At 39.4% G+C, this 23726-nt stretch overlaps 1 protein-coding gene across 1 annotated transcript in view; it reads right to left on the bottom strand.

Moving 5' to 3' along the window:
* LOC122080810 (trafficking protein particle complex subunit 3) overlaps positions 1–23726 on the bottom strand; it is a 44995-nt gene that overhangs the window by 20457 nt on the left and 812 nt on the right. The window contains exons 3-4 of the mRNA XM_042647664.1: positions 22742–22841; positions 6255–6437 (exon numbers count right to left, since the gene is read on the bottom strand). Coding sequence (XP_042503598.1) covers positions 6255–6437; positions 22742–22841 — 283 coding nt within the window. The remainder of the gene's footprint in view (positions 1–6254; positions 6438–22741; positions 22842–23726) is intronic.

The raw sequence follows: 23726 nt of genomic DNA, 5'->3' as shown, positions 1-23726 counted from the left end.
GGGGTTACGGCTCCCGTGACACTAGCCTAGTCAAAAGATGTGGTTCTAGCAGTATTGCTGAAAATGCTGAAAATTCAGGGAGGATTAGTCAGTATCTTCGCCCAGATTGTGTGGTCTTCTGCCAGTCCAAACTATTTAGGAACTCCTCTGAGACCTGTACATCAGAAGGTGCAAAGGAGAGATTGCGCGGTCTTGATGGTGGATTGGAGTAGAACAAAGACAGCTGACCAGTAAAGATAGCAAAATTGGAGCACATATATGACAAATAACAGGCGACCCACACAGGAGAGGAGCTTACCATTCCAAAGTTGGATCATTTTTTTCATAAGGTCAACTATGGGGAGTAGTGGTGGGAAAATAGCTAAGCAGTGATGAGAGGAAGGCCAAGATATTTGACCGAGAGAGAGCCAAGGGTGAAGCTAGTCAACTGGAGGCGGTAAGCTTTGGAGGCATTAGAGACTCCAACAAGAAAAAGATGGGATTTAAGGAGGTTAATGCAAAGACCGGATATGGATTCAAAGAGACGAAGAGGACATGATAGACTCAATGGAGGGGGAGTCCTCTCTGAAGAAAATCATGAGACCATTGGCAAAAGCAAGATGAGTGATATTGAGGTCCTTGCTTGGGAGGGGAGGAATGTGGTGGAGGCCAGTGCTAGATTAGATGGATTTGGAGAAGACCTCAAGGGAAAGGCAGAAGAGGAAAGGAGAGGGCAAACAACCTTTGCGGATACCCCTCAAGGAAGGAAAATAAACATCCGGACTACCATTAATCATAACAAAGAAGTAGGGGGAGGAAATGTAATAGTGGATCCAATGCACAAAGACCAGGGAAAAGACATCTAAAGCATGACCTCAAAGATGAATCCCTAATTGATGTAATCGAAAGCCTTGTGAATATCAATCTTGAGGAGGGCAACAGGGGATGGGATTTCCTATCGGAACCTCTTACAATCTCATGGCAGAGGATAATGTTGTCAAAGGAACTCCTCCCAGTGATGAAATCAGACTGATTAGGGATAACCAAGGAATCAATGACAGGCAAACGATTGGACAAAATTTGGGTGATAAATTTGTCGACGAGATTGTAAAGGGAGATGAGCCTAAAATCAGACATAGAGGAGGCTCTATCTTTCTAAGGGATGAGGCACAAGAAGGCATAATTCACTCCTTTGATTTGGTAAGGATCGTAGAAGATGCTTCGAATATATTTGATGAGATCCTAATAAATAATATCCCAACAGGAGGAAAAGAATCCCATGTTAAAGCCATCAAGGCTAGGCGCTTTGTTGGGCTTAAGGGAGTGGATAGCCGACAAGATTTTTTCCATTTGAGGGAATAGCCTAGAGGGAGTCCAAGAGATGATTACAGATGAATTTTTGGAGCAGGAAAGGGGGGAGGACTGCAAGGATTAAGTATCGGTATCAGTCAGCCAAAATTAAGATACGTATCAGAGGGTATCGTATCGTATCGGAGATACGCTAAGATACGCTAAAGATACACACATAAATGGATAGGAAACATTTTTTTAAACACTTTTGCATAAAGAATTTGTTAAAAAAAGTTATTGATAACATGTATTATGCATAAACACTAAATTGAGGGTATCGCACAAAGAATTCAAGGTTTGTAGTTGTCCCATAAATGTAAAATCCTTATTCTCAACCTTGATTTCGACTTTAGTTGGAGAGAAATATGGCTGGCAGCAACTTTGGAACAAAAACCCCTCAAAAAATCGTGTTTTTTCTGAAAAATTACCCATCTTGGCCATTATATGACCATAGCGAACTGTATCGGTACATACCGATAATCACCGATACGTACCGATCGATACATACCGATACTCACCTCGATTTTATATTTTCCATAGTCGTATCGGTGCATATCATATCGTATCGATGTGTATCAATGGTGTATTGATGCATATCGGTATGTATCATAGGATATATATCGATACGAAAGGATTTTGAAAATTCCATGTATCGTATCGCTGTGTATCGTATCAGTCAGCTAAATTTAAGATACGTATGGGAGGGTATTGTATCGATATCGGAGATACTTTAAACCATGGGGAGGAGAGGGCACTAAGAAGAAGGGGGATTGAAGATATGCTTAAAGTAATCAACAACCTCAGATTTAATGCTATAGGGGAAAAGAAGGGGTGAGGCATCCCTAGAATTAAGATTGGGAATGGAGTTGGCATTATTTGGCTTTGAGAGAGTGGTGAAAGTAAGCCGAATTAGAGTCACCAAGCTCAAGCCATTTGGTCCTGGATTTTTTCTAAAGGAATCTCTCTTTTTAAGTAATCAAGGAGGAGAGCTCGGAAGAAATGATTTTTTCCTCATCGGCAAGGGAATGGATGTGAACATCCATTTGAAGGCTAGTCTGAATGGTAGCCAACTTGTCTCTAAAGACAAAGACATGAGAAGAGATGTTGCCAAAAGAGTTGGCATTCCAGAATTCCAAGACAGCTTATAACATTTTTTAGCTTCCTCGAGAAGGCAATGAGGTGAGAGGAGAACGTACAAAATGGCAAAGCCAAGCAGTTTTGACTAAAGGAATGAAATCCTGATGATAAGTCCACATGTCGAAGAATTTGAAGGGCTTGGGTCTGAAGGAGATGTAGGGTTGGATATGGAAGGAAATAGGAAATGATCGGAGATATCCGGGAGGTCAAAGGAAGCATGAGAGGAGGGAATGAAGCTAGCCAGGCTTCATTAACAAGAGCTTTGTCCAACTTACAAGCAGTTCCTATTTTGGGACCACTTCTACGGTTGTGGCAGGTGACCTTGGCAACTAACAACCTTAAGTCACTCATAGCTATGTTATTAAGGTAGTCATTGAAAGCTTTGCCAAAGGCAAGGTCAATGGAGGTTCCTCCATGCTTTTCATAGCTAAACCTAACCATATTGAAGTCCCCTCCAAGGCCACAAGGGAAGGAACCAACAAAGGACACAAATGAACGAAGATCATCCGAAAGAGGGGATCTATCAACAGCACGATTAAAGCATAGACCATAGTGAAGAAAGTGTTAAAGACACCATTAGAATAAAAAATGGAAACGTGAATAGACTGAGGGGAGGAGGATATTACCAAGATGGAGAACTTGTCCAGGTTCTAGAGGACTCAGATCTGACCACTGGGGCAGAAGACATAATTGGAGATGAATGGCCAAGAGGGGGAAGATGCTAGAGACAATGTTCTTAGGGGGTGTTTGGTTCGGTAAATCAAATGGTGTATGTATCGGATATGAATGTCAATCTTTTGATAGACATTCTTCTGAATTATGTTTATTTCTGAACAATCGTTTGGTTGCCTTGAGGCTAGTACATGTTTCTTGCAGGTTGAGATATTGGCTTCCGTAGAGAACTTCTTTCCGCTTTCTCCTTTTATACTAGGTGGTAAAAAAGTTGCTCAAATCTGAGTTTAAGTGTTGAGGTAAACTCAGATTTGGAACACATCCTTTGTAATATGGCCATTCATGGGAAGTAGGGTGCTCACTTATGAGGGTCATCCTAGTGGAACCAAACAACTCCAAAAATTAAGAATTATCATTCTAAAGAATGTCATCCCAAAGATTTACCGAACCAAACACCCCCTTAAGGACTCTAGTCTCGAGGAGGCAGCAGAGGTCGGAGCTCAAGGACCTGAAACTGGAATGGATGTCAGAATGTTTTGCCGAGGAGTTGAGACCTCGAACACTCCAGATGGTCCAGGAGATCATTGAGAGGCCAGGAAGAGGGGTGGCTGCCACTCAGAGGAGCAGGTAGCAGTAATTCTCCACCACATTAATCCTAAGGTCAAAATGGATAGGTGGTGTGATGGAAGTTTAGCAAACCTTCGTGAACAATATCAGCCCCCTTAAAAAAAAAATGGCACAAGGGTAATTGCATGTAATTACAGTACTCCACACAAAGAAAAAGAGGCACAGAACAAACTCATGCATCAATTACATGATGTGAAGCATATGTCTACCTTCCATGCATATAAAAGCATATTAAAGTGGACAAACCTTTTGAATTCAGGAAAATTATGTCATCAGTTTACCTTAAAACAATAGCAATTTGGGTAACTTAACATATTAGCAATTGTAGCAACAGAGAATAGGATATCAGTCCTCCAAGGTAAAAAGAGAAGGAAGCAGATGGAGAGAGAAGAAAGCAGGAACAAGAGAGAATGAGGTAAACTCTAGAACATGATAGGACTATGTTGAATCTAAAGGATTCTATTATTTTAATAATATGTTTTGGATACGAAAAATCATTGTTGATGTGTATTTGGGTATTATAAAATGTGTTGATGGCATGTAAGAATAGTAGTACCCAATGCAGTGAGAACAATCCTATGGAGCGAAAGCTAGCATGTTGAGATGATTAAGAATTACTGCTGACTGTTGTATGTGGCAAGCTACAATCGTTCACATCCATGAAAGACGGCGAACATCAAAACAAATCAAGATGAAGATCAAGTCTTTTGTTAAGATCAAGATTATCAGAGTTGATTTGTTATATATATTGCATCTTGATGTAAGGATCTCTACAAGATCGAATAAGCCCATAAAAGTGAGACCTAAGTGAAAAATCAAGAAACTATGAGATTTAACTAAAAAAACACAGACCTTTTTGTCCACGGTTATCCTTGTGAAGCTGTGGTCGTATGAGCCTTAATGACTACTCTAATTAAAAGTTAAAACCAGGTGGATGCTAGTGATGGTTATCTGTGTGATTATCCGTCCAAACAGAAGCAATGGATCTTCCGTCGTGGTGTGTGGTCATCTGTGAACAGACATTTAATGATCCAAACTTAAAGGTTTGAATCATTTGATGCATGGCTTAGTGGGTAACCAACTGTCGTGTTCTTTAAGCATCTTAAATGGTGTTTAAGAAGGCAAACGGATAGTTTATCTTGGAACTTAGGAAGTCCTTGATTGATGGTGAAGTTTAATTACTTTCGATTAATGGTTTGGAGCTTAAATTCAAATATCCACTTGACTTAGATTGACTCTAATGGCTAGCTTAACAGTTAGTTGGGTGCCTATAAAAGCTTGAGTCATGGCTACAAGGATTAAGTTACACTACAAAAGGTGTACCTTCTCACAAGACAAGAGCTTCATCGAAAAATCATTTTGACAAAGAAGGTATAGAGGATGGTCTTTTGAAGATGCATTTGAGCTTAAAAGGTGCAGTTTCAGACTTGAAGGAAGAAGTCACTAGCTGCAAAAGAGGGTGAGCTTAGAGCAAGCTCATTGTTTTACATGGAAGACACAAAGAAGAAATCCTTGGCTACTGGACAGGGTGCTCAATCCAACAGACTGATTGAGTTGGGACAAAATACTTGACCATGCATGGTCTGGGTCCCAACCCAACGGACTGCGATTGATGTTGTAAGGCTTGATTCTTGCCATTTGTAAAGGAATCCCCATAGTAGAAAGGAAATCTTTAGTTCGGTGGGACTAAGGTAGTGTACAAAGGATTGGGATCCAAACCACTCTAAAATCGATTGTCTTTCAATGTTTCTCATCCCTTCTTCTAGAATTTCTTTCTTTACTTTTCTGTCCACCAACTTGCTTCATACCTTGCATTTCAATGCTTACCTTTTGCTTGCAATACATTGATTGCAAAATCTTCTTTTGCAATTAAGTGCTCGCATTTGCTTGCAAGTTGTTTGTAAATATCCATGCAAGAATTGTTGACAATATTCAATCCTAATATACACTTTCTTGAGGTGTGAGTCTTTGATCTTCCGTGGTACATGAGTTTGATCACAAGGATGTTTTGATCACTCAATGTACTGTTCAAGGAGTTTGAGTTTGATCATGAAAGAGTTGATCACTCAAAGCTGTGAGTTTGAAGGATAAAGAAGTTAAAAAGCTCACACCCAATTCACTCCCCTTTGGGTGTTGTTCTTTAATCCAATATTATGCCTATCATGGACTAGCAATGGTCTTTATAATATATTCCAGAATCAGACACTTAGCAGGAAAATAATAAGATTCAGTCCAAGTCTACTACTTACACAATACAACTTATAGTAAATAACTAAAATATACGAAAACCTATGACACTAACTATATCACTCAACACACACCATGATAGGTGGATTCCCCTATTGTGTTTACACTTAACAACACTAATGTTGAATAATTTGCAGTAATTGAAACCACAATTTCATAAAAGGAAACAACAATTTATTGACTGCATTATGGTTTATATAACCAGCCAGTAGATGTGCTAACTCAGAAATTTAGGTACTCACCATCTCTAGGGCTCCTCTGATAACTCCACTTAGGATGTTACAGTAATACAGACCTTGGCATGTATCTGGAAGTTCAACAAAATCTACTAACGGATTATCCTCCAATACGAGACTGCAACTTGTTCCATCAGCATCCCAGTTGGTGACATATGCTGTGACCCCCAAAAACATCTTAAACCCCACCTGTTCAAGAGTATCAGCACAACCTCCATAAATAAAATTTTCCACTCAAGACAACACATTTTTACAAGAAGTTTGGGAAATAGAGTAGAAGAAACTTGTGTAGAGAAGGTGAATCAAAATCTTGAAATGTGGAGTTCGATAACAGTCACAACCACTTCAACATAGAACACATTAAATGCATGTTCCAATTTTAAAATCCAGTGTAAGTTATGACATAATAGGAGTTAATTGTACCATAATTGTTCAACATATAATCAATATGGTTTAGGCTGAGTCTGAAGCTATCATAGCCAATTATTCTATTACAGCTCCCTTCTACTGTCTTTGTCACTATTTCTCCCTCAAATCCCCTCAAATCAAAACATCAATAATTAATCACAGAGAGGTCCAACCATGTACTTAGATACAGTCAAATTGGTCACCAATATGGGGTGTCACCAAGTAACCTTGGTTTGTTACAAAAGCAAACAACATTAAATGGAATGTAACTTCTTGATGATTCATATAGAAATTAAGAATTAAATAGAATGGAGAAATCAAATGGAAGACACTTTTCTGGCTGCAAGGACTCTGCAGATGTAAACTGGAGGATATGAAAAAATGGTGAATCAAGATTGTAAAATTTGTTGGGTAAGTGCAGTTGTGCTTCAAATTTTGTAAACTTAAGAATTGCCAGCGAGAAGAACAAGTTTTGTATCGAACGTGAAATGGGTTTTGTACATATTTGTCTTAAGTATCGATGAGTATCAGTTCGATACAAACCGATACACATGTAATTCAATTGTTTGGGGCTTAATTGTATATATCGAGAGTATTGTACAATACTCTGCGATGCACTTCGATACTCCTCGGTACATAAAAACTTTTTAAAATGCATGTATCGTATCGATGCCGACCGATACCGATATGTATCAGCCGATATAGTACGATATGCACCAATACTTTAAACCATGGGTATCACCTTTACCCTCCGTTCTCCCCCAATTCACAGAGCCTCCTAAACTCAACTCTATCTTATCCCAACTAAATGGGGTCGGACACTCGGATCCTTCAATCTGAATCAAATCACCCCTCCATACTGGAGCATTCAAAGGCCTCATTGCAAATGTCCATGCCACCTTAAAGAACTTTCACACAACTTATCATGTACCAGAGCTACTACAAAATTAGTTGTAATTTATGCATTCCCTATTTTATCTATTCAATTTTTACCACTCACTCACCTCAACATCATGGTTCAAGATCTTGTCAAAATCTGATTTTGGTAATTTTGGGTTTTTTTTTTTTTTTGACATAACAAAATGTCATACAAATTACTAAATGTGCATCATCTCGGTCGATATTTCAGTCAGTTTTGGAGAAATGATACCAAACACCCTTTAAAACACGTCACTCGAGGGATGGGGTCGAAATTTCGACCTCATCTCACTAGTCTTGCTTGGTTTCGTCTCTTTTGCTCTGTAGAAGCTGCTCCAAGGCTTGGTTTTTGCCACATCTTCACCTCAAAAACAAGGACGGACATTCTTTACTTGTTTCACTACCTATAAGAATACATCACACAATCAAGGGAGAAGATCTCTCCCAACCAATACTCTCCATATATAAGGATGATTTACAATGCATATGAGGAGAGTTTCTTCTATAGAAGAAAACTATAGGTGGCATTAAATCACAATGCTTACCATAATTCAAATTACAAATACTCCTTCCAACAGTGGGATCTTCAAAATATACTTTCCAAGTTAGTCTTCGATTGGGAGAAATCTTCTCCTTTGGTTGTGTGACGTGTCTTCAAGATAAACTTGCCATGTTGGTCTTTGATTAATTGGGAGAAATCCTCTCCTTTGATTGTGTGAGGTGTTTCAGGCCATAATATGACTGACCACTGAAACAAGTAATCAAGGCATAAAAAAAAATACATCATCTCACCAAGATCTTAACAAGATTTCAATATTTTGGTGGTTATGAAACCACCAAAATGAAACGAGTTTCGGACCTTGCTCAACATCTTCATTTCAGATACACTAAGTTTGCTTATGTGTTGCTTCTTTACAGCCCAACATTCAACTGCATACGTCATACAATTGTCCTATAAATATTTTCTCTGAGTTTTAAGGAATGCGTTGACTAAACAACACTTAAGAGGAACCCCTCCACTTCATCCAACCTATTATAATTCGTTATGCAACATCATCCTCTATTTCTCCTTTATATATGATTGAGCCTAGGTACCTAAAATTTTTCCTTTGTGGCCTCTCCCTATCATTTTACCATCCCACTTAACAATCCTATCTTTACTAAAGTAACACATCATATATTCTTGTTCTACTTATCAATCCAAGGTTAATCTCCATAATTCCAATTTAGCGTCTTAAATGTCTCTAGTCAGCTAATATATAATTACCATAAACAAATATAGGTTAAGAGTTGGTCTTTGATGTTAATCAATTGTAATTGAAAATTCACTACCCTCCCCCCCCCCCAGTAGCTCTTACAATAGTCACTACACTGTTATACATATCTTCAACTATGTCCACATATTTATCAGAAACATTTTTCCCTACACTTGCAAAATTAATTTTCTAAGGACTCCATCATAAGCCCTTTCTAATTCAATAAAGAACATATGGAGATCATTTTATATTTTCCATATTTTTCCATTAGTCTCCTAATCAAATAAATAGCTTATATTGTTAATCTTTCTAGATAAAACCAAATTGGTTGTCTAAAATATTAGTTTTTGTCTCAGATGAGTTTCGATCACTCTCTCCCATTATTTCATAGTATGGCTCACAAGTTTTAATTCACTATAGTTTTTATAGCTTTGTATATTTTTATAAATCGAAACCACAATGCTTCTCCACTAATCTAGCATTTTTCTTGTACTCATAAGTCATAATCTTATTAAACAACTTAGCTAGCCAAAGTATTCCACTAATTTCTAATCTCTTCCACACCTCTATTGGAATACCGTCTAGACCTACTACAGTACCTATTTGCAGCTTCTTTAAAACTTCGTTTGCTTCAGACATCCCAATGTTTCAGATATATCTAAGGCAACACTATTAATTGTATTGTTTTCATTTAGTAAGTCGTAGAAAATTAGAAATAGTTTTTCCAGCTCTTTTTAATCTCCACATCACTTACTAATATATTATTATTTTCACTTTTAATATATCATGATATTTTCAGGTTGACACTGAGATGGGGAGTGAATCAGGATCCACAAAAACTCTTCCCGATTGTCCACTTGTGATTGCAACACACTCTCGGAACTGACACAGTTACAACTGCTGCCTTGTTGAGCCTATCTCAACTTTCTCAATCATATGCAAGCCCACTTCGCAACCACAAAGTGACCAGGTCTATCAGACTACGCATACCCATTCTGCAGCACACACACCAGGATCTAGATCCTCTCCAGCGGCTGGGCTGCCTAGAGACTTCCGGCGGCTAGGACGAATCGGGCATGTATCCCAACACATGGTCAGGTTGGTCCATAAGCAAACTGAACAGGGTTTTTGAACCCCGGTTCCGCATCACTCCCAGTCGCTAGAGAGGATCCTAACACCACGCCATAGCACTTCAATAGCTACATATCCATTGAAATGAAAAGGCATGCACACATAGGATATACGTGGTTGGCAAGTCGCCTACATCCACAGTGTAGTGCCCTAACCAGGCTTTGTATATTGCTCAATACTTGACTCTTTTTTACCACTACAACAATCCAAGAGCACTAGCACTAGCACTACTTCAGTCAGAGCTACAACACGGAAAAGGGCTACAACCTACTTTTCACAGCTTCAATTGTGAAGGCTACTGCTACAACACCTCTTAGCATCCATCCCCAACTGAAACAACCCAATACATTTATATGAAATTATACAAGTCCCACAGCTTACAGTTTAAAAACATGTACATGCTTCAAACACAACCTAGGTCATACAAATTTGGAGTTGAAAATAAATGATTACCTTACCCTTGGTAATCACAGTTGAAGAGGCTTGATTGTGGTCTCCAGTGATGTCCACTGGAATCTTCAACTGACCCCCTATGGCGAGGAAACCTGAATCTTCAAGTGTCCTTGTACATGAAACCCCCTTTCCTTCTCTCTTCCTTTACTATTAAAGCACTTTCTTGTCTTCAATACAGCTCACCTACCATTCACACACCTTCAAGGGAGCTTTAAACAAGGCCAGTATGGTGGTTGGAAGGCTTGGAAGGCTTCAAATGCAACGAATAAATCCCCATCTTCCCTTTCAGATTTTTCTTTGAAAACTAGGGCTTAGAGGGTCCAAAAGCTCTTCTTATTTACTTGGCCACATTCTACTCACGTAATGGAGCAATTAGCGATTTGAATGAGCTCATTTGGACTTGAAATGATGAAGTTATGCCCAGTCAAAAATTGGCCATCAGATTTGACCAGGGGAGGGCCAGGACTAGCCGAAATGGCATCTTAGATGCACCTCATGACACTTCGATCCTTCATGGCTTGGGGGGGCTAGCAATGGCCATCAGATTTTGTACTCCAAACATGGGTCAGAATTGAACCCTCCGATCTCGACAGATCAGCCTAGCAAAGCTTGAAAATGTGGGGCTTCCCTAGGCCAGCCAAAAGGAATCTCTGGTGGGATGCGCAGAAGCAGGTGCCTCAAATAGGCAGGAAAAAGTCAGAAGCACTCAATCAAAATTGACGAATATGGCATACCTCAGATCACGCACAATGGAATCCCAAACACAGAGCGTATACGCATGCAACGTATCAAATCATGGTTAAGCTCCTGTATTGTGCAGTGCAGTTAGGATCTCTACTCTCGACCAATAAGATTGTGTGCCCGAGAACCTTAACCATGGATGTGTCAATGCATTTATTAAAACCCTCGGAAGCAAATCTAGCGAAGTGGCGATGTCTTCGCCAATGATATGGAATCATGGGAATAGCTACCAAGCCCCCAAACATTGAGAAATTAATGATCAACCCCTAAGACCATTAATCTTTTCCTAGTGCAGTGATTTTGGGTGCTTCTCTCAGGCTTTCCGCTGAATACTTTCAAGGCATTTAATGCCTAGTATCTTTTGAAACACGACCCCAAATGGCCCCTGTGGCCCAGCTTGGAACCCTTGCGTATGTGGCATGGCATGCTAGCCTAGGCTGGCTATTGTTGTTGCTACAGCTGAATGCCCCTTGTGGGTATGGCCGCACAACCTTGGAACCTATTGCGGGCGTGGTAGTATGTGGCCCTTGCTGTTTGCGGGCATGGCTGCATGTGGCTGACCTGCATGGTGATGTAGATCCCCACTTTGGATTGAGCTATTGCAAGAGGAAAGCCCAGCCCAAATATGGCTAATCGATCCCCACTTAAGTCCACTAAAGTTGTTATTAAAGTATCAATTTATTTCACTAGTTAATAAGGCCCATTGGGCCCATCGAATTAAGTAAGTCAATAGGGCCCATAGTGCCCATCGATTTATGTAATGAAGTCCATTAGTTGCTAGTAGTTAGTGACTAATTAGTTCCCTAAGTTAACTAGGTTTCTAACGTTAGTCCTAGTAGGAGTACAACTCCTAGTTCTAATGCTAATAGCATAGTTTCTGCCCTCTATTTATAGAGGAGCTCTTGTACTCAGAACTTCAGATTGGAATAATCAAAATTTGCAGTCAATTGCCGCTAAACAGCCGAGATAGCTGTGGGTGAGATGCCCGGGCCGAGATAGCCACTCCCACCCACATTCCTCTTGTCTGTCCTCTTGGTTTTCTGATATTGATTTTTGTTTTCTGTTTACTTTTATTCTGAGAATCCAGAGAAGAGTTTCAGATCTGCTTAAAGCCCCCAAAGACTAGAACCGACCAGTCAAGAACCGACCATAATTGAAGACAGTCGATCCTTAATTCCTTATATTATTAATTCCTTATATTACTCACATCTGAATTCAGTTTTGAAAACCCTTTTCAGAGGGTGTTCTAAACAGTCCAAGGATCACTCGATCATCATCTCAGTACTGCCCAAGCATTTCAGCCTCAGTTCTTGAAGAGTTCTTCTTATTTCTCTCTCCAATGTCAGAATTCAAGAAACTGTGTAACTTTCAACACAGCCAGCAGAAGCCGATCAACTTTGGAGGTTTTATCCTTCATAGTAAGGCCTGTAATCGACCAGAATTGGAACTTCATCAGAGCTCCATAGAGCCAACCGCAGCTAGTGAGTCTTATTTGTCTTGTTTGGGGTATCATACATTGGGGGTAGTTGCTTTGTAATCTACTTCTACATTAAGTGGTATCAGAGCTATGGCTGAAGAGAGCTCCAAACAATACTCACTGGAAGATGTGATGAAATCCCTCCAACTAATGAATACAAAAATGGATACCATGGACCAACAAATTGTAGAACTGAAAGAGACTACTGCTGCCCAGTCTCATACACAACCTACAGTCAACAATAACACTAATGTGCCAAGAAAGTTCACTTAACCAAACTCGAAGAAACATACCAGCTTGAGGTGAAGGCTGTGACGAACATGAGGGCAACCAATTTCACCATGATGATACATATAAGGTTAAATTGGAATTGAAGGAGTATAATGGAAAGCATGACCCCCTATACTTCCATGACTAGCTGAACTCCTTTGCCGACTACTTCCAATGGTATCGTATGTCTGAGGAAAGAAAGGTCCAGCTTGCTATCACTAAGCCGACAGGTGATGCTACGGATTGGTGGAAAGCAACAGAAGGTAGACTCACCGTAGACATATAGAGCCTCGCACTTGGGAGGAATTGAAATTAATACTCAGTGAGAGATACCTGCCCCCAACATACCGACGTCGTCTCTTTGAAATGCTTAACACCCTCCGACAAGGTAACACGACTGTAGAGGAATATGTTGATAAGTTTAATGATTTACTCTCACGAACAGGTGCATATCATGAAGATGAAGTACTGTTTATATCCCGATTCAAGTTGGGGTTACGACATGATATTCGTGATAAACTTAGTGTGATAGAACTGCCATCATTGAATGCATGTATTGAAAAGTCCTTAGAGGCAGAAGATCTGATCAAATCATCCCCTAAAAGGTACTATCAGCCTACTGACATTAAGAGGCCATTCGCACCAAATAAACCTAGTGGATTTCCTACCCTAGATCTGCAAGTTACATAAGATAAGGGTAAGAGTCCTATGGTTGGAGGAGAGTCAGAATCCTTGAAGTGTTTCGGTTGTGGTGGAACTGGACACTATGCAAAATTCTGCCCTAAGCGTGGAAGAACCAATTCCATCATCAATGCAATTGAGTCCAATCCAGACATCCAAGTCTATGAACCCTAAGATGATGATTGGGCTGTGAATGTCGTTGTTGAAGGAATGGAAGATGAGTATGAAGCTAAATATGCACAAGAAGCTGACGATCCATATGCTTCCATTAATGTGGTTGCAAGTATTCTAGTGGTGAAGCAAAGGGAGAAGATTGGAGAAGGCACAATCTCTTCTACACTTTAATGTCTAGTGGACCTCCTAAAGCTCAAGTAATTGTGGACAGTGGGAGTTGGGTGAATGTAGTATCTCAAGCTTTTGTGATTGAAGGGAAAGCTCAAAACTAAACCCCATCCACAACCATACAAAGTATCACTTCTAGACAACAACACTATGGCTGTAAATCAACGATGTTCTGCACCACTGAAGGTTTCAGATTATGAGGAGAATGTGTGGTGCGATGTCATCCCAATGGTTCTCACTGATGTGCTACTTGGAAGACCTTGGCTCTATGACAACAATGTTCTAGTTGGTGGTACCAAGAACTAATGCTTCTTGGATCATAAAGGCAAGCCACTCACTAAATCCACTCAACATACCTCAAGGAAAGACTAAAGTGAGGGTTGCCCAAGTACGAGGACACCATGTCTTGAAGAACATTGAAAAGATCTCTTCCAATGGGACCACTAACCCAAAGAAAAAGCCATACAAAGCCAACACCAATAAGAAACACATGTTGGACAAGAATTTGTGTGTGCTGCCCCATAGAGAATTCTTCGCTACAAGTGAAGAAACCGGACTGATCTTGGCTCTAGTTATTAAAGAGGCTGAACCGGTGAAAGAGGTAACACATCCTCAACCCATCAGAGATTTGCTTACTAATTTTTCAGATTTGGTGCCTGATGAGTTACCAAATGAGCTACCACTTATGAGGGACATACAACATGCTATTGATCTAGTGCCTGGATCAGTACTCCCAAATCTGCCCACTTATCATCTCAGCCCCACAGAGCATGCCAAGCTCAAGAGACAAGTGGATGATCTGTTGCGAAAAGGTTTTCTAGTTAAAAGCATGAGTTTGTGTGCCATACCAGCCTACTAACACCTAAGAAGGACGGATCATGGCGTATGTGTATTGATAGCCGTGCCATCAACAAAATCACAGTAAAGTACAGATTTCCCATTCCCCGTTTGGATGATATGTTAGACATGCTGACAGGAGCCACTATCTTCTCAAAGATTGATTTACGTAGTGGGTATCATCAAATCCGGATCCGCCCTGGGGATGAATGGAAGACAGCCTTCAAGAGAAAGGAAGGGTTATACGAATGGAAGGTCATGCCCTTTGGCCTTACCAATGCACCTGATACCTTTATGAGGGTGATGACTCATGTGTTGCGTCCCTTTATTGGCAAGTTTCTTGTGGTATACTTTAATGATATATTAATTTACAACAAGGCATAAGATGAGCACCTTGAACACTTGAGGCGTGTGATGAGGTTGCTACGAGAAGAGAAACTCTATATCAACTTGAAGAAGTATTCCTTTATGCTGCCCAAGGTTGTATTCCTTGGCTTTATTATGTCTTCTCAAGGTATAGAAGCTGATCCAAAGAAGGTTAAGAGCATGGTAGATTGGCCCATACCCAAAACTTTGACAGAAGTTCGTAGTTTCCATGGTCTTGCCTCATTCTATAGACGGTTCATACGGAATTTCAGCGCTATTGTAGCACCTATCATGGAGTGCACGAAAAGAGGAACAACGCCATTCCAATGGACCCCGGATGCCACCAAAACATTCAACTTGATCAAACAGAAGATGACAGAAGCACCAGTGCTTAGACTACCTAACTTTGATCTCATGTTTGAAGTGGCTACTGATGCATCCCATGTTGGGATAGGAGGAGTGCTAATCCAAGAGGGCCATTTGATTGCCTTCTACAATGAAAAGGTGAATGATGTAAAGAGAAGGTACTCGACTTATGACCTAGAACTCTATGTCGTTATCCAAATTCTCAAGCATTGGAGACATTATTTGATCGATAAGGAGTTCGTACTTTATTCGGATCATGAAGCACTCAAATACTTACATTCCCAAAAGACCATTAATGATTGGCATGCTAAGTGGATCTCATACCTGCAAGAATATGTATTTGTTCTCAAGTACAAGGCTAGAAAAGATAATCAAGTGGCTAATGCACTTAGTGCAAGTGCTAATAATGAATACCTTCACAGTACAAAGCACAGGGGTGGAACATATCAAAGATGAATATGCTAATGATGTTGATTTTTCAGAAGTGTTCAAAAAGTTACAAGGAGGTCGAGATGACAAGTATTCCATTCATAATGGATACCTCTTCAAGGGCACACGTCTTTGTATTCCAAACACCTATTTGAGGCACCACTTGGTTCGAGAGCTATATGGAGAAAGAATGGGTGGACACTTTGGCAAAGACAAGACATATTCTATGATGGTGGACTTGTACTATTGGCCTCAAATGCAAACGGATGTTCAGCATGTTATCCAAAGATGTTGTACTTGTCAACTTGCTAAAGGAGAGAAGAAGAATGAGGGTTTGTGCACACCACTGCCCATTCCACATGCACGTTGGCTAGACATAAGCATGGACTTTGTCCTAGGGTTACCACCCACACGGGAAAGGTATGATTTCATATTTGTTGTAGTGGATCGATTCTCTAAGATGGCACATTTTATCCCATGCAGAAAGACACTTGATGCAAGTCACTTAGCCAAGCTCATCTTCAAAGAGATAGTGCGTATACATGGTTTGCCACAATCAATTGTTTCAGATAGGGATGTCAAATTCATAAGTTACCTCTGGAAGACCCTATGGCTAAAAACTAACACTAAGTTAAAGTTCTCTATGGCATTCCATCCTCAAACAGACGGTCAGATGGATGTAGTGAATAGAAGCCTTGGCAATTTGCTCCGTTGCTTAGTTCGTGATTATGAGAAGACATGGCCTTCTATTCTTGACATAACAGAGCTTGCATACAATAGTTCCATTAACCACACCACCGGTCGTACACCATTTAAGATTGTTCTTGGACTGCAACCACAATGACCAATTGATATGGTACCATTGCCACCTCATGCCCGTGTTAGCATTGAAGCGTATGAGTTCCTTAGGCATATCACAGAGGTGCATGCTGATGTTTGTCAATGCATAACTGTTAGTAATGAGGGGTATCAAGCAAATTCTAACCAACATTGTCGTTACATGGAATTTCAACCTGGTGATATGGTGATGGTTCGAATTCCACTTGAGCGGTTCCCTCTCAATACTGTGCACAAGCTCCATCATAGGAATATGGGTCCATACATGGCCTTGAAGCGTTGGTACTAATGCCTACATGTTGGAATTACCTCCTACTCCGAAGATTAACAATGTCTTCAATGTTGCCGATCTTACACTCTGTGGGCCATCATTCTGATGATGAAGATACAGAGCATGCATTGAGACTCCCCCGATTTGTGACCCCTATAGATGATGTTATTGAAGATGTTCTTGACAACAAGTTTACTACTGTTCATGATCGTAAGGGTTACTATTCATTCCTTGTCCACTGGAAAGGACGACCTCAGCAAGATTGCACTTGGATCCATGCCAATGATTTTCAGCATCTTGATATGGATCTCTACGAGCGTTACATGTCCCTCATCCATTTATCAGAGATGAATGATTTTAGGAGGGGGGAGTTGATGTAGATCCCCACTTTGGACTGAGCTATCGCAGGAGTAACCCCAACCCAAATAGGGTTAATCGATCTCCACTTAAGTGGTTATTAAAGTGTTAATTTATTTCACTAGTTAATAAGGCCCAATGGGCCCATCAATTTAAGTTAGTCAATAAGGCCCATAGTGGCCATCGATTTACGTAATGAAGCCCATTAGTGGCTAGTAGTTAGGGACTAATTAGTTCCCTCAGTTAACTAGGTTTCTAATGCTAGTCCTAGTAGGAGTACAACTCCTAGTTCTAATGTGACTGCTAATAGCATAGTTTCTGCCCTCTATTTATAGAGGAGCTCTTGTACTCAGAATTTCATACTGGAAAAAACAAAATTTGCAGTCAATTGCCTCTAAACAGCCGAGATAGCTGTGGGTGAGATGCCCGGTCCAAGATAGCCACCCCCACCCACATTCCTCTTGTCTGTCCTCTTGATTTTCTGATATTGATTTCTGTTTACTGTTTACGGTTTTTCTGAGAATCCAGAGAAGAGTTTCAGATCTGTTTAAAGCCTTCAAAGACTAGAACCAACCAGTCAAGAACCGACCATAATTGAAGACAGTCGATCCTTAATTCCTTATATTATTAATTCCTTACATTACTCACATCTGAATTCAGTTTCGAAAACCCTTTTCAGAGGGTGTTCTAAACAGTCCAAGGATCACTCGATCATCATCTCAGTACTGCCCAAGCAGTTCAGCCTCGGTTCTTGAAGAGTTCTTATTTCTCTCTCCAAGGTCAGAATTCAAGAAACTGTGTAACTTTCAACACAGCCATCAGAAGCCGATCACTTTGGAGGTTTTATCCTTCATACTAAGGCCTGTAATCGACCAGAATTGGAACTCCATCGGAGCTCCATAAAGCCAACCGCAGCTAGTGAGTCTTATTTGTCTTGTTTGGGGTATCATACATTGGGGGTAGTTACTTTGTAATCTATTTCTACATTACACAGCCACCACCAAGCCAGCTGGGCTACCATCTATGCCCCTTCAACTCCCACCTCACCTATCATTCTACCATGTCAGCATTCCACAGAACACCTCAGCATATTGACACCTAGTTGTGCCACATGCCAAACCAATGTGGCCACTTCATCAAGAGGGGCCCACATCACCATAGCACCTCATTGAGGCAATTAGTCAAACATTGAAGCCTTCTTGACTAACTATACCGAAACGGCAATATCTCCCTTATCCAAAGTCGGATTGATGCGATTCCAGTTGCATTGCAAAGATAATTTGGCGCTCTACAGATCACCAGTACAACCCACTACTAATCTATATTGCGTGGTTAAGCTCTCCCTAGTATAACCTAACAATATTTACATAATAATCTATCATAACTTCTAGTTAGAAAAAAGTGGACTTGGCTACTAGTTTGCCCACCTTTTGAAGGTTATTAAATAATCCTCTCCTTTCAAAGCATGTGTTTACTACTAACAAATTATAAGCCACACCAAATTCTAATTCTGAATTCCGCATCTCATTTCTATCTCCAAAACTATGTCTTCCATTAATTCTTTCACAACCTCTACAATCTCTTCCAACATGTCCATTTAGACCCCCTTATTAAAAATTGTTCTCCTTGACTAGTTCCTCATAGTAATCTATCCATGTATCATAGTTGTCACGGAGTCTAAGCGAACCAAGACATTGGAGGGGGTCTAGACACAAGGTGACCAAGTTGACCAAAACACCCGCCTAGGCGACCGAGGCAGCACTAGCTGTCAAGGCACCTGGATACCAAGGCAGTCACCTAAGCAATGCCTTGAAAACTATGACATGTATTCCCAAAATTCTTTACGTGTATTTTCATCCAATCCGATTTGGGGTGCACAAGCACTAATTATATAGATTACACTTTTCATAACACAAGTTTGATAAACAAAATCCTATCACCAATTCTTTTAACATCTACAACATCATTTTAAAAATATTTATCTACTACTATTCATACGGTCCTATTATTTTTATAATATCCCCAATGTGCCAAAGTTTATAGTCATCTAATTCCTTCGCTTTTTTAACCATACATATAATTTTTGTATACAAGCTACATTAATTCTTCTTCTTTTCACTATATCTATCAATTCTAAATTCTTTCCTGTTAAAGTTCCTATGTTCCAATATGTTGACCTAATACGACACTTTGGGATGAGCTTCATTACATGCTTCCTAAAGCACACAAAAAAAATGTGTTTTTTTCTTTTTCCTTTCTCGATTGGGGGGTGATTATTGAAGAATATATGAGAAAGTTGAATATCTAATTAGTCTAAGGAATATAATGTGCCCAAGCAAGATCAATCCACAAGCCTTCAGAATTTTGAAATTGGTGTTTACCATGATGAAGAGGATAACATTTCTTTCCATTCCCTACCTTTTTTTGGGACACTTTATCAATAAGATAAGGAAAGCACATGTATGGAAGGGGTTCGACATAGAATTCAGATGTGCAGTTCGATTTGAAACAGAGTTAGATCTCTCTTGAAAAACTAAGAAACCAGGAGTTAGTGAGGGGCAATGATCAGAGCTATTGTGTTTAAATAGTTTCTACATGTAGAACCGTCACTTTTCACACAAAACAAACTATGATGTTTACTTGGAGTGAACATTTTTCTCCCTTCAAAGAAAAATAAGCAATCTCCAACAAGTTCAACTTGAACAATCTATGGATTGATGATATTATCTTTCACCCAGGACAATAGCCAGATCCCTTTTGTAAAGATCCAAAGACAAGGAAAACAAGTTAGACACAGCATACTGAGGATCCAATTTGGAGATGAGCTCATGGAAAGTGAAAGGAGGAGCATAATGGAAAGTAAAGACGGGATGATGTTGCAACACCAATCTTAAGACTTTCCCATTCAAAATGGAGACCATGTGCCATTTGATATGACTGAATGTGTCATTATATACAGCTGCAATAAGATTTAGCATTCCTCTAATTCTATTTATTGTGAACTAGCATTAATGGCAGATAGTTGTTCATAGATTAGTTCATTTTACACGTAATTTGACATTACAAAAGCTAGCGGAGTTATTAACTCAATGCTATATAACAAACCAGACTCTTCCACCTAATATACAGAGTTCCAGGAAGATTTCACACAGTTCCCTCAGTTTAATGGGGATAAATTTCCCTTTTCTTTTCAGGGTTTATGAACAAGTTTAATTTCCCTTCTTTCATGAAGTGAAGCATCCCAGAAACATGTTTTGAGTTTATATTTTGTAAGACAAAAGCCTACGAACCCCTGAAGAAAGAAATCTCAAACTAGGAACAAATTTGATTCCTTTACATTGAAACGTAAGTTGAAAAGCAGCCAAGTCTTGTATCATTCTCTCATGTAATATATCATTGTGTTTGCATCCACATGGGAAAGTGTTCCCAGCTCTATTCATCCATTTGATCCCTCTCCTTCAGAAAATTTTTCTTCCTTCAAACCCCCCCAAAAAAAAAAAAAATTAAGAAGAAACTTAATGCTAGTTGGCTGTGCACCATAGTTGTCACGGCAACTAGGCGACCCAAGGCATTGGAGAGGCACCTAGGCGACAAGGGCAGCACCTAGGCGTGCTGTATATGACTACATCTACTATAGTAATGATAGTTTTATATAAGTATGCTTATATGCAACATAGAAGTGATATAATTATGGTAGTAATGACTTAATATGAAAAAACCAACATATAACAAACAAAGCATATGATATTAATGTAGGTTAGGATAGGTAGACTAACCAAGCCTTCAACTTCATGATTTTTTTATCAGAAGAACAACTATATAACCACAACAGAATAGCAAAACAAATAGATCAGAACTAAGAAAATCAGATTTGTAATCAGAATTTCAGATTCAGAAACTGGAGCTTAGGAGATCAGAACATAAACCAGCAGAAAGGACTAATCAGATATAGGTACAGGGTCATATTAGATCATAAATCATGAACACACATCCATAGAATCAGAAGCAAACAGATTAGTTCCATCGATTCTGGTCTTAGGTCTGAAAAAGGAATAACAGTCACTAGGACAGAATTGGGGGGATTTTAATAACTCAAAATCAGGTGGTCCAATAGAGTTGCAATTTTTGTTGAGTCTCACACTAGGAGAGGTGCATCTTTGATCCAAATTTGAGCCTAATCAGATGGTTGCTCTGTCCAGGAGAGAGAACGAATGGAGAGCAAGAAATTCTAGAATTTCTGGGCAGAACTGAGAAAGGACCAGATTCAGTTACCTGTGATGGATTGAGGTAAAAGTTCCAGGTCTTGAACACCTTGGACAATAAAGAAGAAGAAGATAATAAAGGAGAAATAACCCCTCGGGCTTCCCGCCGTAGAGGGTCAATTGGATCAAACACCAATTCCGTCAGCCTTGATCAAACACAATAAAATTCTTCATGGAGAAGACAATAGCACCAGCAGCCATTAATTTTATCAAAATCATCCTTCCTTTAGGAGCCTCCTCCTCTTTATTTATAATGTTGATGGGAGAGGGAATTACAAATAGAAGGTTCCTCAAAAAGGAAACCAAATATTCTCCTAATACAATAGTTACTAAAAACTGAAATTAGAAACTAGTTGAAAAAGGAAACTAACTACTAATGATTTGACTCAACTAATAACTTAACTCCTAAGGAAACAAATACAACAAAAATCAAACCCAACTAAAAATGAAACTAATAAAAAAGGAAACAAACTAGCAATCCCGTATGCAACCTTAGAGCCCTTCTTTTAGACCCATAAAAGTGGTCTATTACACTCAAAACACATGGGATCAAAGGCCCAACATGCATGGAATCCAACCCTAGGTTTATTCCTAATAAAACAAGCTTAATTTGGTGATTAATCTGCATCAGATATTAATATAACCATATTCATTTAAAAAAAAAAAAACAAACAAACATAAGTCGGCATAAACTTGTAAATTAAGGCATGCTATCGCCTTGGACCCAAGAAAGAACCTAGAGGCCTAGGGAGGGATTCCTTGGTAATTTTTTTTTTCTTCTAACGACGGATATCCAGGCCTTCTGCCTGACTAGCCCCGCAGGCCCATATTGCCCCTACAGCCGCATGGATTGGATCATACCGAGGTTGAATGAGGAACCACTCAACTTTCATTGAAAGCAATGAAGAGCACTAAACACCCCTGTGTGAGTGTCCCCAAGGAGGTAAGAGGAGTCGAACCCAAAACCACACATATATAAACAACCCCGCTACATATATGATCTATTAATATCCAAATAATAGAACAAATCTTAAAAAATGACTTCAATTTTAAGAAATGTTGACAAAATGAAACAAGAGAGATCAAGAGACCTTTGCTATCACTTCAGCTGTCTCCTTGAATTCAATGCATCTGGAAACACCAGACTTTGCAAGAAATTCATCAATCAATCGAACTCCAATATTGTAACCCCTGTAGAAGATGCAAGAAACCAATAGACACTAAGAGTGATTAACTGTACATGATTTTATATAGCTGACTATAACTAAGGAGAAACAGTTCATGAACGTTTATGGAGATTATCGTGATTGTGACTCATGGAGGCACTTTAGAAACAAGAAGAATATCAGTATATCTAGGAAGAAAAGAGCAAAATATTAGAGAACCAATCAGAAACAAACTGTTTACAGGCGACCCAAAGTCCAACACCATTTGCTGGCTCAATGCCCCTTAATTGTGAAAAGTAGATGCTTCAACCGGTAGGGGGATTTCTAGCTCAACAATCAAATTCGAAGTACACTTCAGTACCTCGAGAATAAAATTTCTCTAACCAATTAATACATGTTCTTTCTTTGCCTATGCATGTTTTAGCATCATGATCAGGAAGCTAAGGGCAAAAGACCTGCCATCAATCAAATTTTGAAATGCCCATAAAGGACGTTTCCTTCAAATTGAATAGTCTAAATTGAGGAGTAGGTATATCATCTTTTTTTCTTTTCTTTTTTTGGACAATATATTCCTTTAAAGATTGACCATAGAAATCACGATCATCATAATATTGTTCTGGTGTTCCCCAGCTCTTATATAATGCTACAACCAATAGTGTATAGTTACTTTTTCAAGGGAAACTTTATCGAGAGAGTTAAGGAGAAGAAAAGGGACATAATTTCAAATGCAGATTAGCACCAATAGGCTCTTTGCCAACAACAAACCAAAAAACATAGAGAAACTATAAGAGTGCCTGCATCTAATGCTCTTCTTTTTTATGATCTCAATCATAATGTGATTGTTGTTTCCTTCCAACTTTACATATTGGAGAACAAAAGAAAAATATATATTTCAGGCACACCACAGACA

The sequence above is a fragment of the Macadamia integrifolia genome, chromosome 6 (assembly GCF_013358625.1).
Source record: "Macadamia integrifolia cultivar HAES 741 chromosome 6, SCU_Mint_v3, whole genome shotgun sequence".
Classification (NCBI taxonomy): domain Eukaryota; kingdom Viridiplantae; phylum Streptophyta; class Magnoliopsida; order Proteales; family Proteaceae; genus Macadamia; species Macadamia integrifolia.
Note: the sequence above shows the minus strand (reverse complement) of the source record. Positions and strands in the feature narration are given on the sequence as shown.